We start from the raw sequence: 20,630 nt of genomic DNA, 5'->3' as shown, positions 1-20,630 counted from the left end.
GGAAGTGGGAGGACAACGTGACCAGCCAAGCTAAGGGTATCTAGACGCACCTGGTTTTGTGGGTTGAACGGATCCGGTGGAGACGACGTGCCTGTTTCAGCTTTACTGATTCGTATTGATATGGGTTTTATGGGTTTTATGGGTTTGTTGGATTTGTTGGATTTGGGCTTAATTTCCTTTTTTTTTTTTTTTGATTTGATTTGATTTTTCCCTTTTTCTTAACCTCAAACCACAGAATAACTAGGTCCTATCACATTGACAAGCTCAATTGCAATTACATTAAGGTACTCTCAGGGGGAGGCAGTGCTCCAGGGCTCAATCTTGGGGATAACTACAGAGCAAAAGAACGCGTAAGGCAATCTTATCTCATCACACCGTAAATAAGGACCCTGGTCAACAATGAACATATCACATCCAGTGCAACACCGTTATGGATTTTGAGCTTATCAGGGTACCTCCAAAAGCAGGGACCTGAGGTGCATGCAATCTGCATTCACCTTTCGCATGCGGGTGAGTTGAGATTAGAATTCCCTTGGCGGGTATTGGATAACATTCAGGGTCTCCCTTCTGGAATGCCCGTTATCATAATCAGTCCCCATCTCGGAAAATTATTCTGGAAGAATCAAAAGAGAGAGGAAAAAGGGGTGATATGGATAGGGGCAACCCATTGAATCTCGACTGCGGTCAAGCTAAAAACGCCACCGATGTATGCATTGGCACATTGTTGGCTATGGTTAAATTAGTACACAATATTGTCTCGGTACTCCGTAGTTTGTGTGGACCTCCATCAAAGGTGACTCTGCAACAAATGAGCCTATCCTCGATTTTGTTAGAGATGGTGATCCAAGTTTCATCTACATCGATTCTGTGTTTGTATATATCGTACAACGATATACACGACACACATTGTATATCATACATACAGTATCCATGCGTATCACATGCACCCAATAGCTAATATAATAGGACAGGGTGAAAGGCAAACAGCTTGAATCTTCCCGGAGCAACATCCGCAGTGTTGATCGTCCCATCTGGCGGTCTCGAGGAGAGAACGGGATTTGCGAAACTTCTGGGCAGTGGCATCTGGTTCCACTGATTGTCACTCCCAAGGGAGTAATACAGCGAGGATCTCTCCGCGCAAGTAACCGATCTTACTGATCGCCACCGTAAGGGACAAACTTCTCGAATGACCGGAGAATACTACCAATTGCCTCTTGAAACACCAACTTCCGTTAATACCAAAAGCTTAGGGGTCTTGCCTTCCCCCCACCACCACTGGTCCAAGCATAATATACTTGTGGGGGGCTGGGAAGTCCCCTGATTGCGTCAACACAGCCTTCAGAGGACGGATCGCCGCATTCCCCACCCGTAAGGGACCGGATGGACCATAGGGTCACTGAAGGCGGGTTCCGGTGGGCCTTGGCTAACAGCTGCTTGCGTAATGCCCGTACTATTAATTTGGATCTGCGCTGCTTTGGTTTTCTATTTCAAACCGGTTGATTTAGGACATTCCGATGCTAATGTTTTCGTCGATATCCGAGATACCTAGATATAGATATAGATATGTGTACGGAGTACGGAGTACGATTGAAATATGATTGCAATTAAGGATAAGATTGACTTGGGGGACAGCCCTGTGGATCCACGACTTGATCTTCCAAGGTTATTGGTGAATCTTTTCAAAGGGGAGACTCTCGCCACGAGCAAACCCATGGACGTTTTGGCCAGGCCTCTTAAAATTAAAACTTAAGAGCTAGTAAAGTACAATTGTATTGGTTCTGGTATAACTGGTATCCAAACGAGACTACGTAAGATAACAAGACAAAATGATAAGACGAAAGCATGAGCGAAGTGTACAGGTGGCCTTAGCGGAGATGTACCGAATGTAACAGTAATTTCACATACTAAATTTCAATACATGTCCACATGTGCATCTCCGTACAACAGCCTCTCCTCTCAGTTACTGTTTGCGGCCGAGTGGATCTTTTTTTCTGACTTCTGTTCCTGTTGTGCTGTTTTTGTGTCTGGGCTCTTGTTCTATTTTCTGGACAATCGCTGCTTTTCTTCTCTTAATTTCCCTTTCAAACCCCCAAATTGAAGTTAATGTTTGGTGCCGAAAAAAATTACTCCCGGAGTACGTACCCCATTCCATCCCTTCAACCTTCATCATCATTTCTTCATCCACGCTCGTTTTTATCGTCGCTTTTTTTTTGGTCCTCCTGTCGCACTCGTTAACCTCCGGAGCCTTTTTAGTGATCATTTCCTTCTAATTTCCCTTATCTTGCCCACTTTTCTCCGTGGCTTCCTCCGCATTTAGTCAAGGAAGCCTGTCCCGGCCACGACCTTTTGAATTTAAGCGCTTCTTATCCGAACAATCTCGAAATTTCACAATGAGCGACGGCGAGAAGGTTCGTGCCTCTGGCGAGACTCCCCGGGAGCAGTCTCTGCCTACTGTCAACCCCGCAGCGGAGAAGACAGAGCAGCCTAGCACTACATTCCACCCCGCGGTTTATGTGACGTGAGCAACATCGAATGAAACCAGATAGACCGTACACGATTGCTAATACCTTGATAGTGCATGGATTACTTTGAGTTCCACTGTTATCCTGTTCAACAAGTACCTCCTCGACTACGCCAACTTCCGTGAGTCAGATCGGAGATACAATGCGAGGAAATGGGCATTAACACACTGTCAATAGGTTTCCCCATTATCCTCACAACATGGCATTTGTCCTTTGCTACCATCATGACCCAAATCCTCGCTCGCACCACTACTATCCTCGACGGCCGCAAGAAGGTCAAGATGACCGGCCGCGTTTACCTCCGCGCTATTGTCCCTATCGGTATAATGTTCAGTCTGAGTTTGATCTGCGGTAATATGACCTACCTCTACCTCAGCGTCGCCTTCATCCAAATGCTCAAGGCCACCACCCCTGTGGCTGTTCTCCTCGCAACCTGGGGTATGGGTATGGCTCCGGCCAACATGAAGGTCCTGGCCAACGTCTCCATCATTGTGATTGGTGTGGTCATTGCCTCCTTCGGTGAGATCAAGTTCAACATGGTCGGTTTCCTGTTCCAGATTGGTGGTATCGTTTTCGAGGCCACCCGTCTGGTCATGGTGCAGGGTCTGCTCAGCTCCGCCGACTTCAAGATGGACCCCATGGTGTCTCTGTACTACTTTGCCCCCATCTGTGCTGTTATGAACGGTGCTGTTGCTCTGTTCTTGGAAATCCCCCACGTCACCATGGACCATGTTTACTCCGTTGGTATTTGGCTTCTGGTTCTCAATGCCGTTGTGGCTTTCCTGCTCAACGTCTCGGTCGTTTTCCTGGTAAGTGATATTTTAGGATTCTGGTCTCGATCCCAAGGGAAACGTTGCTAACACTCTCTACAGATTGGCAAGACCTCATCCCTGGTCATGACTTTGTGCGGTGTCCTCAAGGATATCCTGTTGGTCGCTGCCTCCATGCTCCTGTGGCAGACTCCCGTCACTGGCCTCCAGTTCTTCGGTTACTCCATTGCTCTGATGGGTCTTGTCTGGTACAAGCTCGGTGGTGACAAGATGCGCGAGTACACTTCCTCCGCCGGCCGTGCCTGGGCTGAGTATGGGAACAACCGCCCCGCACAGCGCAAGTTTGTCGTCTTTGGTGCTGCCGCTCTTATGTTCTTCCTCTTTGTTGGCTCTATGGCTCCCAGTTATGCCAATGACTCCGTTGACCGTGTCAAGGGCTACCTCGGTGGTGCCACTGCTGGTAATGCTTAAATGCACTTATCAGACCCTCGGCTCTTCGTCTCTTATCAATTGGAACGCAAAACACTTCACCCAGTACTCGAAGCCACAATCGTCATTCCCGGATTGAGTTGGCTAGAATGAGAGCGTGGCTGGATGAGTGTAGACGTGTAGCGGTATCCGTTTCCTCCCGTCTCGGTAACACAGAGATACTGCTGCTCATGCTTTTGTCTTTATGGGCCCCTACGATGCAGTTGAAAACGGAGGGGCTCTTTTTTTTTTTTGGCTGTTTCATTACCAATCTTACTTTTTTTCAGCCGCATTTTTGTGATGTATACAGTGACATGAAAGTGTTGTTGCTGGCGGTGTACTTTTTTCTTTTCTTTTCTTTTTTTTCCTCCTACGACATTCAATTTTGATTGATGTTAGACTTGCACGAGCTCTGGTGTCGGATTGCTTTGGACCTGATCTTGTGGTCGCGCGTGGTTGTTTTTTTTTCATTTTTTTTTTTTTTTCATTCGTGTCTTTATAGTATCCCAATAGACTTCAAGGTTGAACCTTTGATGACCTCATTTCAATTCCCGTGATTTCCTCTGTTAACACGTGACTTGTAAATTTCACGTGATGGAATTCTCGCGGGCCACACGTCCGCCCAGTTCATAGGCCAATCGTGTCTGGGCTGGACCCATCCAACCTGACTCCACCTAGGACGTCTTGGCTGCATAAGCCAATGGTACCCGTTAATGGTGCATGTATCAATACCGTTACGGTTGATCGGCTAGCTGCCTTTTGGTGGTATATTACCGTATGGCCTGGTACCTCCGCATTTCGCGCATCGATTCATCCACTTCTTCAGATCGTTCTTTGCTGTCTCACGCTCTTACCCTTACTCTTACCTCGCTCTACTTTGTTCCTTTCCCCCCATTTCCCCCATTTTCCTCCTCCCAATTCTTTCTCTTTTCTTTCAATCCCACCCTTCCTCCCTCTCTCTATATATTCTTCTTGCTTTTTTTTTGCCGAGACATCTTCCACCTTTTTTTACATTTCCGTCTTACTTCCGTCTCTCCACAGGTGGTTGAAGCTTCTTGTGTCTTGCTCACCTAATCTAACAGGACAGTTCCCCTTGTCTCATAACCAAGACAATTTCGAGCGAAAATGTGTCCAATGATTCTTAATCGCCTCTCGGACGGCCCGGCCACGGTCCTCTCTCCTCCCCGGGAACACGCCTTCGCTCAGTTCTCGTCCCAGACCTCTTTCCTCGATTCTCCTGGAAGTTTCAACGGCTATCCGGCAAGTTCCAGCACTGTCTTTGCCAACAATAGCTCTGCACAGTCTAACCCCTCGAGCTTCAATTTCTCGCCTGCTCCTGCGGTTCCCAAGCCCTCTCGCAAAAGGTCCCGTGATGAGGCCACTTTTGAAGAGGCCGTTGCTCCCAGCGCTCCCCTAAAGCACCAGACGCCGCCGGCTCCCAAGGTCAAGCCCATCTACGGCGAAGGCATGGTCCTTTTAAACCCACAGACTGGCCTTGCGATCTCTGCCGAGAGCCAGACTGGCACATGGTACGAACAAGAGGCTGAGGCGCAACAGGCTGCCGCTGCACCTGTTTCCTCACGATCGAACGCGCTGCTTTCTGATGCTACGGATGTAAGCCGCAAATCCCAGCGCCTTGATAAATCTGCACCAGGTCTGGACGATATTGCGTTGTCCTCGATCCGCCAACGCCTGGACGACCCCAGCTCCAATGATCAGCATCGCACTCTCAATGCGGGGCCTGTTCCGCCCGCCGAGCCTCTAGTAGATGATGCCACTCGTCTCCTGGGTATCGGCTGGCAACGTGTCAACACCGACGATGACATGGCTCCTGCTGTTCGTGGCTGGACCAAGTATATCGATAACCAATACTCGGCCCACCTACACGACTCCCAGATGCTCATGAAAAGCCGCGGTCTGAACGCCTATCTTGTGGCTGCCACTCCAACTTCTGGATCCTCGCCCGCCTTTTACCTCTTCACCGAAGACCTCACGCAAGGCCAGCTCGTTGCCTCCTCTTGGGAAGCCTGTCTTCAAAATCTCCGTAGCTCTCCCATAATATTCGAGAGCCCTGCTCCCCTTGGAGCTACCGACCGACCTAGCGCACAACCCCTCTCCTTCAACTCCATGGACACTGGCGTGCCACTTCTCCAACAAGCCTTGTCCAACAACCCGCAAGCATCAAGCCTCGACGAACTGAGCGGAGGCGCGGAAACCGGGATGGAGATTGACTCGTAACTTCTCCCAAAACGTATTCGATTCCCTTCAATCCCGTGCGATCTGACAGCATCGATCGATCCGAACCACCATGATGACTCGACGTCCAACCAATCCGCGCGATCGACTTCGAACTTCTTTCCGGCTGTTCTATCATATTTCTTCCCTTCGATTTTTTCAAATTTTCTTTGGTATTGCTTATTTATTTATGAGACTCACGCGCCTGACTGACCCAGTCTGGCCCAATTCGATTCTCGCCTAGTGGAAGGTTTGATGGTTTTGGGTGGTTTGCTTTCCTCTCTTTTATGGGAAATGGCCGGCGTCGTAATCTTGGAGTTTTTTTTTTTTTTTTCAAAGTGTTTGCTGTATGCTTTTGACGACGTTATTTATCTACGACTATCTATCTCATTTATCAAAAAAAGATTAAAATCATTTCGGGTTTTGGGTAACGTAGCTTGACTGACCACGTGGTATAGACTGCAACAGCTTAAAAAGCACTCAAGAAACATCAACCGCTTTTCCTCTTGTGCTTTTAACGAACCAAGGATTTCCCGAACTCCTGGCATGGGTTAAGATCTTATATCAGATTTCCTCATCTCAAGAAATCAAGGCGTCAGTATGCAGTAAGCTTTCTCATCTCTGTTCTTATACTGATCTGGTTAGATGTTCTTATACTGATCTGCTTATACAGTCCCTTTGCACTGTTCTTTTACACATCCACAATATTATCTCTAATACCCACCGCACTAAAGAACCACCAAAGTGAGCTCATAAGAGCCTACCCACCATGGAGCAAGAGCCTTTCGCTTTGGTCAATGTTAAGAATCCCGATGGGATTGACAAACTGAGTGAGACCGAGGAGGAAGACAGCAAATCCAGAGAGCTCAGCATTCGCAAAAGAGTTAAAGAATCCACGAAACCCAGCGACATCGGGCAGGAAAATCCGACCGAGCAAGATGATCGGTATAACCGCCTTGTCCAAAGACTGGAAAGCATTGAAAGAGTCATCGGAACCCTAACGCAGAAGAAACGGAGTACGAGAGAGGAAACTCGCATTCAACGTGAAATTGTCCTGAATGCATGGTGCAAAGCTCCTTCCCCGACAGAACGTGGTCCGAACGATACCTCCTACGAAGGAGACATTCGCGCCGACATCCGGACTATCATTTCCAAAGAAAAGACCGACCCGGCGACGGCTGACCGGTGGAAGGCGGTCTTTCTCGACCGCTATGGTCTCCATTGGGGAGTTGACTGTGGGAGCCACAATGAACTATCGGACGTTGCTAAGGAGATGATCCGTGTGTTCAACATCAGGGCTCGTGTTATGTATGGCTGGAATAGTAATCGCACGCGGATACTCGATATCTGTGATGACTGGGTTTCTCGTTGGAGGTGTGGCCAGGTTCCCTATATCCCCTCGAAGGACTACCGCCAGCTCTGCCGACTTTATTACACTTGATCCTGTGTGCAATGTATCATTGCCTCATCGCTGGAACGTTTGATTTTGGATTCCTTGTGAGGTCTTGCCTCAAATGGCTCCTTGGTGATTGAAAACTAGTTTGAAAATGAGATTCGATTGTTGCTATTCCTTGTTATTGCGATTGTTTTCTATGGTTTCAATCATGGATATGGTGGAGTGGTGGTACAGTTGACCATCCAGACAATATATGTACTTGCTTAGGGGTGACCATGAAATAGGGGAAGAGTAAAGTAGATGGAAGATGGAGGCGTGGTATAATGATCATTATAGTTAGTGATCCAGGGGCTTGATGATACACAGGCTTAGCGAGTGCTTTGCTTAGAGTATATCGATGCAACCGAGCAAAGCGCCATTGCGAACGTGAGATATTAATATGATAATTCAATTCGGACACCCGAACGCTCGTGTGGGTAAAAGACATGGTATCATCTCGAAGGCTGTAAAAACAGAAGAGCAAAGAAAGCAAGTGGAAATCGCATCCCAATAACTCCAAATCCACCTGGCACTGAAAGGACATGGCAAATGCAAGAGTACTTCCGAGGTCAGATTCCTCAGTCGTCATCATCGCCATAATCATAGTCACTTTCGTAATTGCCGGCAAATGCATCGTCCACGCCATCATCCTTCTCGTAGTCATCATAATCGTCCTCCTCATCCTCCTCCTCGTCTTCCTCGGGATGTGCCTCGATCTTATCCACGCCATCCTTGGCCATAGCTGGCTTCGCGTCCAGAGTGGTGATTGGAGCGGTGGACGGCGGAGTAGGCAGTGGCGCGGTGGAGCTAGGACGGACAAATTTGGCATCGAACTTGGCATCTGATGGGGTTGCACGCCGGGATCGTGAGGCTGCTTCCGGCTCGATGCTGGCGCTGCGTCTTGAGACGACGCTTTGGCTGCGGCTTTGGCTCCGGCTCACGCTTTGTGCCTTTGCGTCTCCCCCTTCGCCGCCGTACAAGGTGTCCAGGAGAGAGTAGTTAATCTTCTTACTGTAACCTCGGCGCTCGAGCATACGACGTGTCGCCTCAGCCGGTGTTGAGGCACGGGAACTGCGGCCATCTTCGCCCTCACCCTCCAGATAGGTAACATCGCCAAGGCGGCCACGACGGCGTTTGCGCGGCTTGCGGGGTGTACCTCCTCCGGTTGACTCTTCGAGAGCCCGCTTTAGGGCTTTTGCTTGTTGAGCGCGGAGGTACTCCTTGTTTTCTGTCACCCAAATTGACTCCTTAATCTCGACTTCAGCAGGCAAGAGCAGACAATTGGCGACTTCCGGGTCATCTTCAAACTCGGCAGCATCGATTTCAGCGCTGTCGGAAACGGTGGGCCGTGGCGGTTGCTCGGAGCCGACGCTCTCAATCATATTTGATCCTTGAGCAAGCATAGATCGCATTTCATCTTCTAGTGCCGCTTCAGATGCAACTTGCTCGGCAGACGGTTCTGGTGTAGGCTCTCGCTTGCCCTTGCCCTTGGAGTGAACCGGCTCGTTTTTGATATCTTCAACGACTTCATTCACTGCCTTGGCAATTACTGATGCACGTCGGCCGTGGCTAGTTGCAGTCAAAGCCGGGTCGATAGGGAGACTGGGAATAGCGAAACCATCGGCATCTATACGAGGCGGCTGCACAGATTCTGCTTCACTTTCGGTGGGAGAGTCGTCATCTTCGAGTTCTGCCGCAGTCTCTGGCAACCTCTTGACGCGGCTTTTCCGACCTTCTCGCCCGCGAGTGAAGGACGGGGGATCATGAGTGTTCTCTAATTGGACCGAACGGAATTGGTCAACGGTCAATTCACCACTCTCGGTGGAACCGAACTCGTTCAGACGCTGGCTGATGGTGGTTTCCGTCACTTTGACAATATAGACGACCTCACGTACAGTTCGGCGGAAGTTGTTCATGCGCGCGGCAAGAATCAGTGCGGCACCACAGAGACCAGCTGGGCGTCGACCGGTGGTCATCCAATCACGGTTCATTCGTTGAACGATCCTGACTGCCTCACCAGCTACCGCCATGAGAGATGGCCCGAATTCGAGCTGTTTGGCAAAACGATAAATCAAACTTTCGGGGTCGATGGGGTTCATGAGAAAGACGTTGCCACCGAGGCGGAGTTCATCGAGAAGCGCCTTGTATGTTCGACCAAGTTTGAAGACGTTGATCATCAGAACATCGGCAAAATCGATCAGCATGACGGTATTGCCATTTTGGCGACGGCATGCAATATACAAGCAGACCGCAGCTACCGTCTTTGTGCGACGACCTTGAATAAAGTTTAATCCCACGGCAAGTTTAAAGACCTGGCCGGCGGCTTTGGTGGCACTCTCCGGGATAGTCAAAGCCCGAGAAAGTTGAAGCATATACCGGTTTCCATTTTGTTCGGTCATCTCCCGACTCTCCATAGCGCCACCGCGCTGGAAACCCGGACCATAGCTGCGTACGTGTGTCTGATCTTCTCCGACGAAAGAACCCTGCACAACAGCTGCACCGGACGAGGATTCGCCGAATGTGACTTCAGAAACGATGTTGTTCTCGCTGATGACTGTACCACAGCCCGTACAGACCTTCATGCCTCCATCATCGACAATATGCGGAGCAGGGCATCCTGGGTTTGGGCAATTAGATGTTTTCGGGTGCGTTGTCGGGCGGGGTGGTTGAGGACGTCCAATAGCCGTTGGACGATTGATAGGAGTAGAGTTGGGAGGTTTTAGACTGGCCAGTCGTCCCACAGGAGGCCGGGGGCCGCGGGGAGGGATTGGGCGCGCGCCGGATCTGGGTGCCGACATTGTGATTGAAGCGAAAAGTAAGATGTCAGATGTTAAATGCAGACAGGGGCCCTCGATGGAGGCCGAGTCCTCACAGCCTCGGAATTTCTTGAATAGACGTCGCGCAGCTCTCTTTTTTTTTTTAGTAGCGAAGGGTTTATCGACTGTCACGAGAATCGCGATAAGGATGAAAGTGGAAGTGAGAGGAAAAAGTATTCAACCTGCTTATGTAATTCAGGAATCCGCAGAGCTGGTTTCGAACATACGACATAAATCTCTGGAATCGATTGGGAAGCAAGTAAGAGTTGAGTCAAATACCAATGAACAATTTGCTCAGTTATTTTCTTTGTCTCTTTGTCTATTGTCTATTATTGCATGAATGGCTGATCCGATAGAGGCTATTTGATCACGTGACTTTAATTGGTTTATGACACGCTAGCCCAATTAGGCTTAGTACTATCTTGATTTTCTGTCGCGCCTCGGTGCCTGAGGTTCCCGGATGATCCATGACCACTACTGCACAGCATCATCAGACTTGATACTTCACGCACGTGGAGTTGCTTTTACCAGGTCGAATACGGGAATCCGGCCTCATTCTTGATTGTCAGCCTCGAGACTAGTGGAATACTACATAGGGGCCGCAGGGGTCATGGTTGAGATGGCTGGAATGCGGTATTTGTGCGTGGTTTGGAGGAATCGCGCACAAATGGCGCATCTTCGCCATGTTTCAACTTATCCACCCACTTCTAGGATTTTCCTTTCTTTTCTTTCTTAATGAAATACTACATCGCATTGCAAATCAAGTCCCGTTCCCAGATTTTGCTTTATATGATAAATCACCGCTGGTCCCTCTTCCCTTCGACACCAGACCGTTCTGTAAACACTGAATCCCGACAACTGCCTGTTTGCAACCTGGTGTGAGGAAAATATTTGAAGTATCGACTTTGCTGAGGCTTGCAAATATCGATATATCACTATCACATGCTATACCTCGTCTTTGCGCCGCAGTGATCTCCCAATCATGTCTTCAGTACCCAACAAGTCTTCCGATTCGGAGGCAGCCCATCAAGACTTTGATGCCCAGACCAGTGTCTTCTTTGTATCGAATGTGCACTGCGCGTCATGTGTTGCGTATATCACTGAAGTGCTCTCTGAGACTCCTACAGTCAACAATATCGAAGTCACGATTTTGACGCATGAGGTGCGTGCGAGCCATAGCACCGCCGTTCGGCCGGCCGACCTCGTCAACGCGCTGATTCATGCTGCTTTTGAAGTACAATACGTAACGACATTTGACCAACGAGGAAGGCTCACCGCGGAACTCGACACCTCTTCCTGGAACCATCGCGGCTCCACGCTGTTCTCCTCGCCGCGGACCTCTGTTTCTAGCATCTCGTCCAACATAAAAGAGCGAATTCAGACTAGCAGGCATAAACGGCATATTGCCAACTGCGATGCATGCAGGAAGGAAGAACTGGAGACTTTTCCTCGTCCTTCTTCTTCTCGAACGGAGCTAGGATCTTTGAACGAGAAGTCCTCACAGAGTCCCTTCCGGCCATTGAGCAGGCACAATGAACAAGATATCTCTGCCGCGAAGCTTGAGTCAACTCCGGAGAATGCTGTGCAGGAGAGTCTCCGTTCATTTGCCACCTCCGAAACAAAAGTTCAACTCGATGTGCCTGCTCCAAGATTACCCACAGACATAGCAGAAATCCCCAGTCCGTCCGCTGAATCAGCCGATGAGTTCACCGCACAGATTAGCATTGAAGGGATGAGCTGCGCATCGTGTGCGAACAGCATCACTGCACAAGTCCAACAGCTTGAGTTTGTGAAGGAAACCACCGTCAACCTTCTCACAAACAGCGCAACAGTAATTTATGTTGGACCACGTGGAAATGTTGATGAGATTGTTGAGCAAATCAATGATGCTGGATTCAACGCATCTCTTGAAGAAGTAAACCAGGCCCCCAAACTACCAGCATCTGCAGAACTGGTAGCAAACTATGTCAGTGAGATTGCAATCACCGGCATGACCTGTGGCTCTTGTGTCGGAGGGGTGACTCGAGGGCTTGAAGAACTTCCTTTCATTCGCGATGTGTCTGTGAACTTGCTTTCCCATAGTGGAAGGGTGGAATTTGAAGGCCGAGACAATCTCGATAAAATCATAGAGAAGATTGAAGACCTTGGCTACGATGCCACCGTCACTAGCGTCTCCCCATTGAAAGTCGGCACCGAAAAGTTCAGCACTGCTCAGATCAGAACAATCTCTATACAAGTGGATGGAATGTTCTGTCACCATTGCCCACAAACTATTTTAGGGGCAGTGAAATCGGTTCCCGGTGTCACCATCGAGGAGGCACTCTCCGAGAAGAGCCCCATCCTCAAAGTCACCTATACTCCACAGCCACCTCTTGTCACCGTTCGCACAATAATATCAGCAATCAATTCGGCGAATGACAATTTCCGCGCAATTGTCTACCACCCGCCCAGCATTGAAGACCGGTCTCGCGCGATCCAGCATCATGAGAGGAGCCGTCTGTTGGCACGGTTTCTTTTCGTATTCATCACTGCCATCCCGACTTTCCTCATCGGGATTGTATTCATGTCTCTTGTCTCGTCTGAAAACTCTGTTCGAATGTATCTGGAGCAAACTATGTGGTCTGGCAGTGTGAGCCGCATCGAATGGGCGCTGTTTATAATGACAACTCCTGTCATGTTTTACGGCACCGATGTGTTCCATGTCCGGGCTGTGAAGGAAATTTATGCACTTTGGCGGCCTGGTAGTCGGGTGCCGATCCTTCGGAGATTCTACCGTTTTGGTAGTATGAACCTTTTAATCTCCGCCGGCACATCAGTGGCCTATGTCTCGTCCCTGGCGGTACTTATCGTTGATGCAGTTGTGGGTACCAAGTCCAGCCCCCATAGCACGACCTATTTCGACTCGGTTGTTTTCTTGACTCTGTTCATTCTTGCTGGTCGATTCCTGGAGGCCTACAGCAAAGCCAAAACTGGCGATGCTGTCACATCTCTGGGCAAACTTCGACCTTCAGAAGCACTGTTGTCTGATGACACCTCCGAAGATGGAGTGAAGCGTACAAGTGTTGACCTCCTGGAGGTTGGCGACGTCGTCAGTATTCCCCATGGCGCCTCGCCTCCTGCAGATGGGGTCATCGTTGACAGAGCGTCATACCAATTCGATGAAAGCTCTTTGACGGGAGAATCACGACCAGTCAAGAAAACAGCCGATGACATGGTTTATACAGGCTCAGTTAACGTCGGCCAGCCGGTACGGATCCGTATCACCGAGCTCGGTGGTTCATCTATGCTTGACCAAATCATCGCTGTGGTTCGCGAGGGACAAAGCAAGCGTGCACCTGTTGAAAGAGTTGCTGATCTTCTCACTTCGCATTTCGTGCCTCTTATCACTTTGATCGCCATTTCGACTTTCATTATTTGGTTGGCGCTGGGTCATTCTGGTGTGCTCCCCGCAGATTATCTCGATGTCGCACATGGCGGCTGGACATTCTGGGCGTTGGAATTTGCGGTTGCAGTCTTTGTGGTGGCTTGTCCCTGCGGCCTGGCCCTTGCGGCCCCTACGGCCCTTTTCGTTGGGGGCGGCCTAGCAGCGAAGCATGGTATTCTGGTCAAAGGTGGCGGTGAAGCCTTTCAAGAAGCCAGTCGTTTGAATGCGATCGTCTTTGACAAGACAGGCACATTGACTGAGGGTGGAAGCCTGAAAGTTTCTGACCATGAAATTTTAACTAGTGACCCAGAAGTCGCGAAAGTCGCATGGGCTCTGGCTCGGAAAATGGAAGAGACCAGCAACCACCCGATTGCCCAGGCTATTACTGAATTCTGCAAAACACAGCAATCTTCCTCTGTCAAGTCCTCAGATGTTCTTGAGATTTCCGGGCAAGGTATGAAAGGAACTTTTACTGTGTCTGGCTCCGAGGACGAAGAGCAGTATGAAGCCGCAATTGGCAACGAACGTCTTCTCAAGAGTCTCGTGTCACCCGAAACCGACACGTACTTTGTTTCCAACCTGCTGGCGAAATACCAGTCAGCAGGCAAGTCGACTGCAGTCCTCTCGCTCCGTCAAGTACACCCTCCGTCCACTGAATCATCCAAGTTCATACCTGCCATTATCTTCGCCACCTCAGACACGATTCGTCCAGAAGCTGTCGATGTAATCTCTCAGCTTCAAAAGCGTCACGTCGATGTCTTCATGTGCACTGGCGATAATCAAACCACCGCCCATGCCGTCGCCGACATGCTAGGCATCCCGCGCTCCAAAGTGATGGCCAACGTTTTGCCAGCGGAGAAAGCCAGCTTCGTTCGCCAGATCCAAGAACGTTCGCCAAATGCAACATCAGCGGATGGTGAGACCTCACCGACTTCAAGCACACCACGTCCCATTGTCGCCTTCGTCGGCGACGGAGTGAACGACTCACCCGCTTTGGCAGCAGCAGACGTGAGCATCGCCATGGCATCTGGCTCCGATGTCGCTATCAACTCTGCCAGCTTCATCCTCCTCAACTCAGATCTCAGCACTATTTTGCAGCTGGTCCTGCTCAGTCGCCGCGTGTTCAATCGGGTTCGTATGAACTTCGGCTGGGCGGTCATCTACAACCTCTGTTTGGTTCCGGTTGCTGCTGGTGTGCTGTATCCTATTGTGAGTGGCCATCATAAGAAAACGATTGATGGTGAGATGATCATGGTCAATGAGCACTGGAGACTGAGTCCGGTGTGGGCTGCTCTGGCTATGGCACTGAGCAGTATTTCTGTTGTGTTGAGTAGCTTGGCTTTGAGGGTTGACAAAGAAAGTATCATGAAGATTGTGAGAAGGAAGAAGTAGGCATTATTGTATTCATTTATTTCATTTTAGCGTCATGTTTCTACCTAATACATGTGAATGAACTCGGTACTCAAGACTTTTTTCCAAGTAGCCTCGATAGAGACCTTACTAGAACAAATTCGCCTCACCCCAAACTTCCGCAATGCGCTTGCTGAGATCTTTAGCAACTTTCTTCCGCCCTACAACTTCTGACATCCGTGTCGCTATCATCGTCTCTCGCTCCTTAGGTTCCAAACTCATGTATGCATCCACCAAATGCCGTGGCGTTGGCCAGATCTGTTGGATCTCAAGGGCTTTTTCGCCCGTCACACCACGGGTACACATAAGCATTTTGAGGAATACATCTCGAAGAGTAAGAACGTCGGACTTGGAGGTCAGTGCGGAGAAAGTCACAAACGAGACGCCGTACGTGATGGATGGGTCTCGAGAGCGGAGATTATCGAGGATGGTGAGGTAGGAGTCAGTGGAGAGACGGCGACCGGGGATGAGGCCAATTTTGGATAATGGAGATGGAGTAACCGTGCTACGGTTGATATTTGTATCAGCATTTCTGGTGGAAGGCGCATCTTCGACGCCGTACATCTTCCGCAGGAGCAGAGTCATGCGCGCCAGGTACCGGATTGACTCGTCTAGATGTTTCGTCTTTTTGATAAAATATTGATTAACAACCTGTGTAGAGGCGATGGCTGACGCAACCATCTCCTGGTATTGTGCCGCACTTCCGCTAGTCGAGTCAGGATGCGTGACTGCGAACTCTTCGATCAGGTAAATGACGTTCTTGATGCCGGAGCGACGGAGCCGGAACTTCTGTTCGTGGAAGCGGCCGTCTTTAATAGACCCAATCAGATCATCCAGACGCTTTCGCTCAACGATCCAGTCTAGCATCACCTCGTCTCCTTCTTCGCCGTGTCTTGTGAGGAAGTTTGGGTCATGGCATTTGGCTACCCACATGGCGTCGCCGACTTCCAGGGCGCGTACTTGCGGCGCGATTCCTTGCTTCATAAGCTCGCCGGAGATGTAGTCTCGGTCGGTAGAGGTGCGGACTTCTCGGGTGTCTAATACGAGCTGGATGGTAAAGCTTTTGGGCGGGAAGAAGATGGGCTCTATGTTGGCTATATCCTGTTCGGACAGATTTTCTTGAACATCCGCCGATGGATCGTCCTCTTGTTGCAGTGAGTCAAATTCAGGTGTCAATGCTCCCTGCTGCGACTCAGTCGTTGCAGTAGCTTGGGAGCCAGATGTGGCGGGTTGAGTAGCGCCAGGCAATGTCTTTTGGAGACGTTTGGCTACCTCCCAGCCTTCTTCGGAAAGAAGATACTTCCGAAGAGGACGTCCATGCTCATAGACTAGGTCTTTCTGGATGAGAGTTTTCATTGAATTCCACGCGGTGTAGAATTTGGTCGGGTCCGGGGGTGCCGTGAACGAACTGTCGCAGTATGGCTGGGCCACCTCGATCAGTTGAGCCTTCGTCATCCCCTGGGATGCATTCTCATCTTGGGTCCCCAAGCCCAACATCAGTGCATATGGACCAGATCGTAATGTTGGTACATACGGCTTGGCTTTCCGAGGCTTCTTCGCCGGTTGATCGATGCCACCTTCAGATGTTCTCTTTCCACCTATTTGACCTAGTTGAGCGTCGGTATCCGGGGGCCAGGGTGTAATATATCCAACGAACCTTTTTCAGGCGGTTCCGGCATTGGAAGCCCATTTTCTTGACAGTGGGCCTTTAGTTTATCAGTCAAGCGGTCACACAATTTAGGACCCAGTCCATTCAGTTGTTGTGCTTGGGATGGATGTTGGAATTCTAACGGACAGGCTTTCATTGACTCGTAGGCCTTCTTGTACCTGCAACCCGTCAGATATAGCCTTTCCCAAGGGCGCCAAGAGATACATACACGGTCACGCCTTTGCTGTTTCGTTCTCGAGCTTGATCCAGCCATTCTTTGATCCACCCCAGTAGTAGGGGGTTCGCACACTCCTCGCTCATGGCGAGTCGAGTGTCCAGTGACGGAGTGGCAGATCAATAAGAGCGACTTATCATCCAAGCGAGTCTCGCCGGTTGGACGCGAAGTGATGTTGCCTGTTTGGGAACGCGCCTGGCACGTGATGATAAGAGAGATATAGGAATAGTTGATGCCTCGGAAATCTGGCCATTATACCAAGTCGTCTCGAGTAGTTGATGCCGACGTCAACCTTACCACCTGCTTCAAGTAAACTTTGGCCAGACTCTAGAGAACAGAGACTTTTTCACTTTCAACCAGCAAACTTCCCGAGGAATTTCACGTGGCTCATCTCCAAATCGGGTACAACGGTATCAATAGCGTATGAGGGTGCCACATACATGTAGTTATTGACGCAAATGAAAACGTATGTATGGAAGGTTCATGGTATAGACAAGCTGAGATCAGTACATATACTAACTGGCAGCTGAACAACCTGATACATAAATCTTGGAACAACCCTGGAATGAACGGTATGCAACCCAATCCTCTACAATTCTTTTATATCTCCATATGTACGATATCCAACATTAGATCATCCAAATCATACACATCATCTAAACTACTTCAAATGACCAAACTACACACCATCTGCCGTGGCGCCTGCGGCACTGTATGGGCATCCGAAACAAGACCCGCCTACAAACGAGAGGATGGTAACCCAGCACGATCCCTCCAAAACGATTTCGAAATGCACAACCAAGTACTTCAAAGTCGAATAATCCTCATGAGTCTGAGAAAATCCACTCAGGTCCAAATTCAGATACCATCCTGTCACAACTTTATCGAGCCAGGGAACAAGGAGTGGTGGGCTACAAATCTAGAAAGGTTTCCACAAGGCCATACACCATGCAATATGATCGAAGCACAACGCATTCCACCGTTTGGAGAATCAACCCGACACCCTTCTTATTCAAACATCCTACCCGGATGAGATCAAGCAAAAGATTATCGATAGTGAGCCGGATCGAGACTGCTTAATTCGACTATGACACAGCTAGTTGTTGTCTACGCCCATCTTTTGGGATACCGTGAGAACTTATGGGGTGTCTTTTCAAGCAGTATTTTTCAACAGGCCAAAAGATCTCTTCGGGCACAGCATTTGAAAAGCTACATGCTACCTGCTCAGTTCATTCAAGGGTGTCCTTGATCGTTCAGCGCATTAGTTACATGTCCCTATGTATGTAGATAGTCATATCAATACATCCCAATACCCCATCACTAAAACATCCCATCCTATGCACAAACAAGTTCACGTTAGTACATATAATTTCCTTCATGGAACAGTTATCCAGGACAGGACTCACATCTTCCAGCTCGGCCTCTAAGATAGTCTCCACCATTTTACCAATCGCTGCTCTGCGCTCTTCTTTGGTCAAACAGCCAATCTTAACGAGCTCAGTCAAAGCCTCCCCCCACCCAGTTCTGGCAGTTCCAATCTCGATCGCTATTGCTATTGTGCACCGGCGTGCAAGCACAAGCAAAAATAATCTTCGCCTTGGTGACAGAGTCCGGCACTGTACACACAGGGATCCAAGCTATTGGTGGCTCCGACATGGGGTTCTCGCTGTCTTTTTGGAACTTAAAGAAGGGATGTGCGCCGACAGCATGAAGCCAATCGTGTTGGCCGTCGGGGTAGAGGGCGTGCAGCGCCGTATGTCGGTATTTGGAGAAATCTACTGGCACGCCCTTGTATACGAGAAGGGATATTTGTGTTGGCATTTTGGAACAGTTTATTACTTTGAACGAGAGATGGTAGGATATGTCCACGGGTCACCTAAGGCGCTTTTCCGATGAACAAACCAAAAGGTTGAAGGGAGGTGGGTTGGTTCACAAAAGGAAAAGCGGGCGGTGCCCAGGTGGTGATTTGGGCTGACAACTCGACTGGCACGCCCGGGCTTGGACAACCCTGGTCTATATCAGAAAATGCCTACTATGGTAAAATTAGAAAATAGTTTAGAAATCAACTAATAAAGGTATCATTGAAGTTTCTATAATTGAGACAATAATTATTGTGACAATGACTGTTTATAATCCCGCACGGTCTGCTCAAAAGACTCGTCGCGTTTGAAGCCCAAAGAGATGGCTTGAGTATTATCAAACTGCGTCGGCCATGACTTTAGAATTGGGACCAGCGCAGGGTCCTCCTTCTCTGTAAGAAGAGCTAGTTTATCGGCGCCGCCGACTGCTTCCAATGCATCCATCATGTCCTGGACTGTGACGCAGATCCCAGGCACATTAATCTGGCGAATGTGCGGGGGAACAGAATCGACAGGAAGACGGAGTGTGAGAAGAAGATTTTCCAAGAGGGTTTTGGGCGAGCATAGCCACGACTTGAACTGTCGGTCTTCAATGGGAATCACACATTCCTTGCCATCGAGGGGCTCCCGGATCATGCCGGAGAGGAAGGATGAAGCTGCTGCAGTAGGCGTTCCCGGTCGGACGGAGATGGTAGGGAATCGCAGAGTGAAGCCGGTGATAAAATTGCGCCGAGTGTACTCGTTCACCAGCGTTTCGCACACGATCTTCTCGGCGCCGTAGGAGGACTCCGGAGTCGGGATGACGCTGTCGGTCACAATTTCTGGCAACGGTTGGCCGTATACGGCCTGACTAGATGAATAGATGACTCGCACTCCGGGGCAGGTGTGTCTGAGGGCCTCCAGCAGGTTTCGGGTTGCGTCAATGTTGACGCTCATACCCAGATCGAAGTTGGCTTCGGAGCCGGACGACATGATGCCATGGAAGGCATAGACGGCGTCCAACGAAGGATCGACAACGTCCCTGGCTCCTGTCAAGAGATCGGCCTTGACTGCGGTTGCAGATTGGGGATAGCGAACACCCGCGGGAATCGGGGGTTGATGAATATCAGTCAGTGTGACGCGATAGTCCGGGTCATTCAACAGCTCTTTTGCAAGCAGTTGGCCGATGAAACCGGCTGCGCCAGTGATGAGGACATGCATTTTCTCGAGAATAGTGCAATAAACAGGGAATATGGGAGGGAGATGTATGCCAATATGTAATTTTAGCTTTCTCTCCGCATTCGCATCAAGTCCGAGGCGATCTTTAGCTGGTCGGTCCTCCGCACCGGACTTGGCCCGGCACAGCACAGTTTCTAAGTGGATCTGCTGTGGAACTGCCGTGCGCGAATCGCCCTGGAGTTTGGCCTTTCAGGGCCCCTCTTTTGCTTCAGGGTCTCAATTGGCATCTCTTGGACCCTGGGGGAATGCTTCAATTGTCCACAAGTACTGTGGGTGACCTGTCAGTTGAAGTCAAAGACATAGACTATACTAAACTCTGTTGGAGCATATTCAATTGTTCAAAAGCCCATCAAAGCATGATCTTGAAACTCCAACAACATTTCGAGATTGTATACTCCGTACGGAGTACGGAGAATACTAGGCGTGGATTTCGGCGAAGTCGAGTCCGCGGGGGGTCCAAGTCACACAACTTGTTTTTGTTTCTCTTCCTTTCTCTTGATACTACATTACCCCCCATTGGCCATAACATCCCTCTTGGAATATCATAATTTATCTCTAGCTCCTCGGCATACTCGTGAGCTCGCTTTACT

At 49.5% G+C, this 20,630-nt stretch overlaps 8 protein-coding genes across 8 annotated transcripts; 4 read left to right on the top strand and 4 right to left on the bottom strand.

Moving 5' to 3' along the window:
- Positions 1–2,390: 2,390 nt before the first annotated feature.
- glfB (uncharacterized protein) lies at positions 2,391–3,763 on the top strand (the record flags this gene model as incomplete). The annotated part of the gene is made up of 4 exons (XM_056712505.1): positions 2,391–2,518; positions 2,576–2,643; positions 2,700–3,331; positions 3,395–3,763. 4 exons carry the CDS (start codon positions 2,391–2,393, stop codon positions 3,761–3,763), a joined length of 1,197 nt encoding a protein of 398 aa, XP_056566220.1.
- Positions 3,764–4,894: 1,131 nt separating this feature from the next.
- Positions 4,895–5,998, top strand: N7489_006754 (uncharacterized protein; the record flags this gene model as incomplete). The annotated part of the gene is made up of 1 exon (XM_056712504.1): positions 4,895–5,998. One exon carries the CDS (start codon positions 4,895–4,897, stop codon positions 5,996–5,998), a length of 1,104 nt encoding a protein of 367 aa, XP_056566219.1.
- A 766-nt stretch (positions 5,999–6,764) lies between these two features.
- Positions 6,765–7,436, top strand: N7489_006753 (uncharacterized protein; the record flags this gene model as incomplete). The annotated part of the gene is made up of 1 exon (XM_056712503.1): positions 6,765–7,436. One exon carries the CDS (start codon positions 6,765–6,767, stop codon positions 7,434–7,436), a length of 672 nt encoding a protein of 223 aa, XP_056566218.1.
- A 572-nt stretch (positions 7,437–8,008) lies between these two features.
- Positions 8,009–10,228, bottom strand: N7489_006752 (transcription factor TFIIIB subunit BRF1; the record flags this gene model as incomplete). Its single annotated transcript, XM_056712502.1, has 1 exon — positions 8,009–10,228. The coding sequence occupies one exon, from the start codon at positions 10,226–10,228 to the stop codon at positions 8,009–8,011; it is 2,220 nt and encodes a 739-aa protein (XP_056566217.1).
- A 1,000-nt stretch (positions 10,229–11,228) lies between these two features.
- N7489_006751 (putative copper resistance-associated P-type ATPase) lies at positions 11,229–15,062 on the top strand (the record flags this gene model as incomplete). Its single annotated transcript, XM_056712501.1, has 1 exon — positions 11,229–15,062. One exon carries the CDS (start codon positions 11,229–11,231, stop codon positions 15,060–15,062), a length of 3,834 nt encoding a protein of 1,277 aa, XP_056566216.1.
- Positions 15,063–15,170: 108 nt separating this feature from the next.
- On the bottom strand, positions 15,171–17,049 carry N7489_006750 (crossover junction endonuclease MUS81; the record flags this gene model as incomplete). The annotated part of the gene is made up of 3 exons (XM_056712500.1): positions 15,171–16,678; positions 16,738–16,907; positions 16,958–17,049. The coding sequence occupies 3 exons, from the start codon at positions 17,047–17,049 to the stop codon at positions 15,171–15,173; spliced, it is 1,770 nt and encodes a 589-aa protein (XP_056566215.1).
- Positions 17,050–18,283: 1,234 nt separating this feature from the next.
- On the bottom strand, positions 18,284–18,784 carry N7489_006749 (uncharacterized protein; the record flags this gene model as incomplete). Its single annotated transcript, XM_056712499.1, is given in 3 exon segments — positions 18,284–18,298; positions 18,370–18,579; positions 18,590–18,784. The coding sequence occupies 3 exon segments, from the start codon at positions 18,782–18,784 to the stop codon at positions 18,284–18,286; spliced, it is 420 nt and encodes a 139-aa protein (XP_056566214.1).
- A 287-nt stretch (positions 18,785–19,071) lies between these two features.
- On the bottom strand, positions 19,072–20,022 carry N7489_006748 (SDR family oxidoreductase; the record flags this gene model as incomplete). The annotated part of the gene is made up of 1 exon (XM_056712498.1): positions 19,072–20,022. The coding sequence occupies one exon, from the start codon at positions 20,020–20,022 to the stop codon at positions 19,072–19,074; it is 951 nt and encodes a 316-aa protein (XP_056566213.1).
- Positions 20,023–20,630: the final 608 nt, after the last annotated feature.

This window comes from Penicillium chrysogenum, assembly GCF_028827035.1.
Source record: "Penicillium chrysogenum strain IBT 35668 chromosome Unknown utg000004l_segment0_segment0, whole genome shotgun sequence".
Taxonomy (NCBI): Eukaryota; Fungi; Ascomycota; class Eurotiomycetes; order Eurotiales; family Aspergillaceae; genus Penicillium; species Penicillium chrysogenum.
This window is presented reverse-complemented; position numbering and strand designations above follow the sequence as displayed.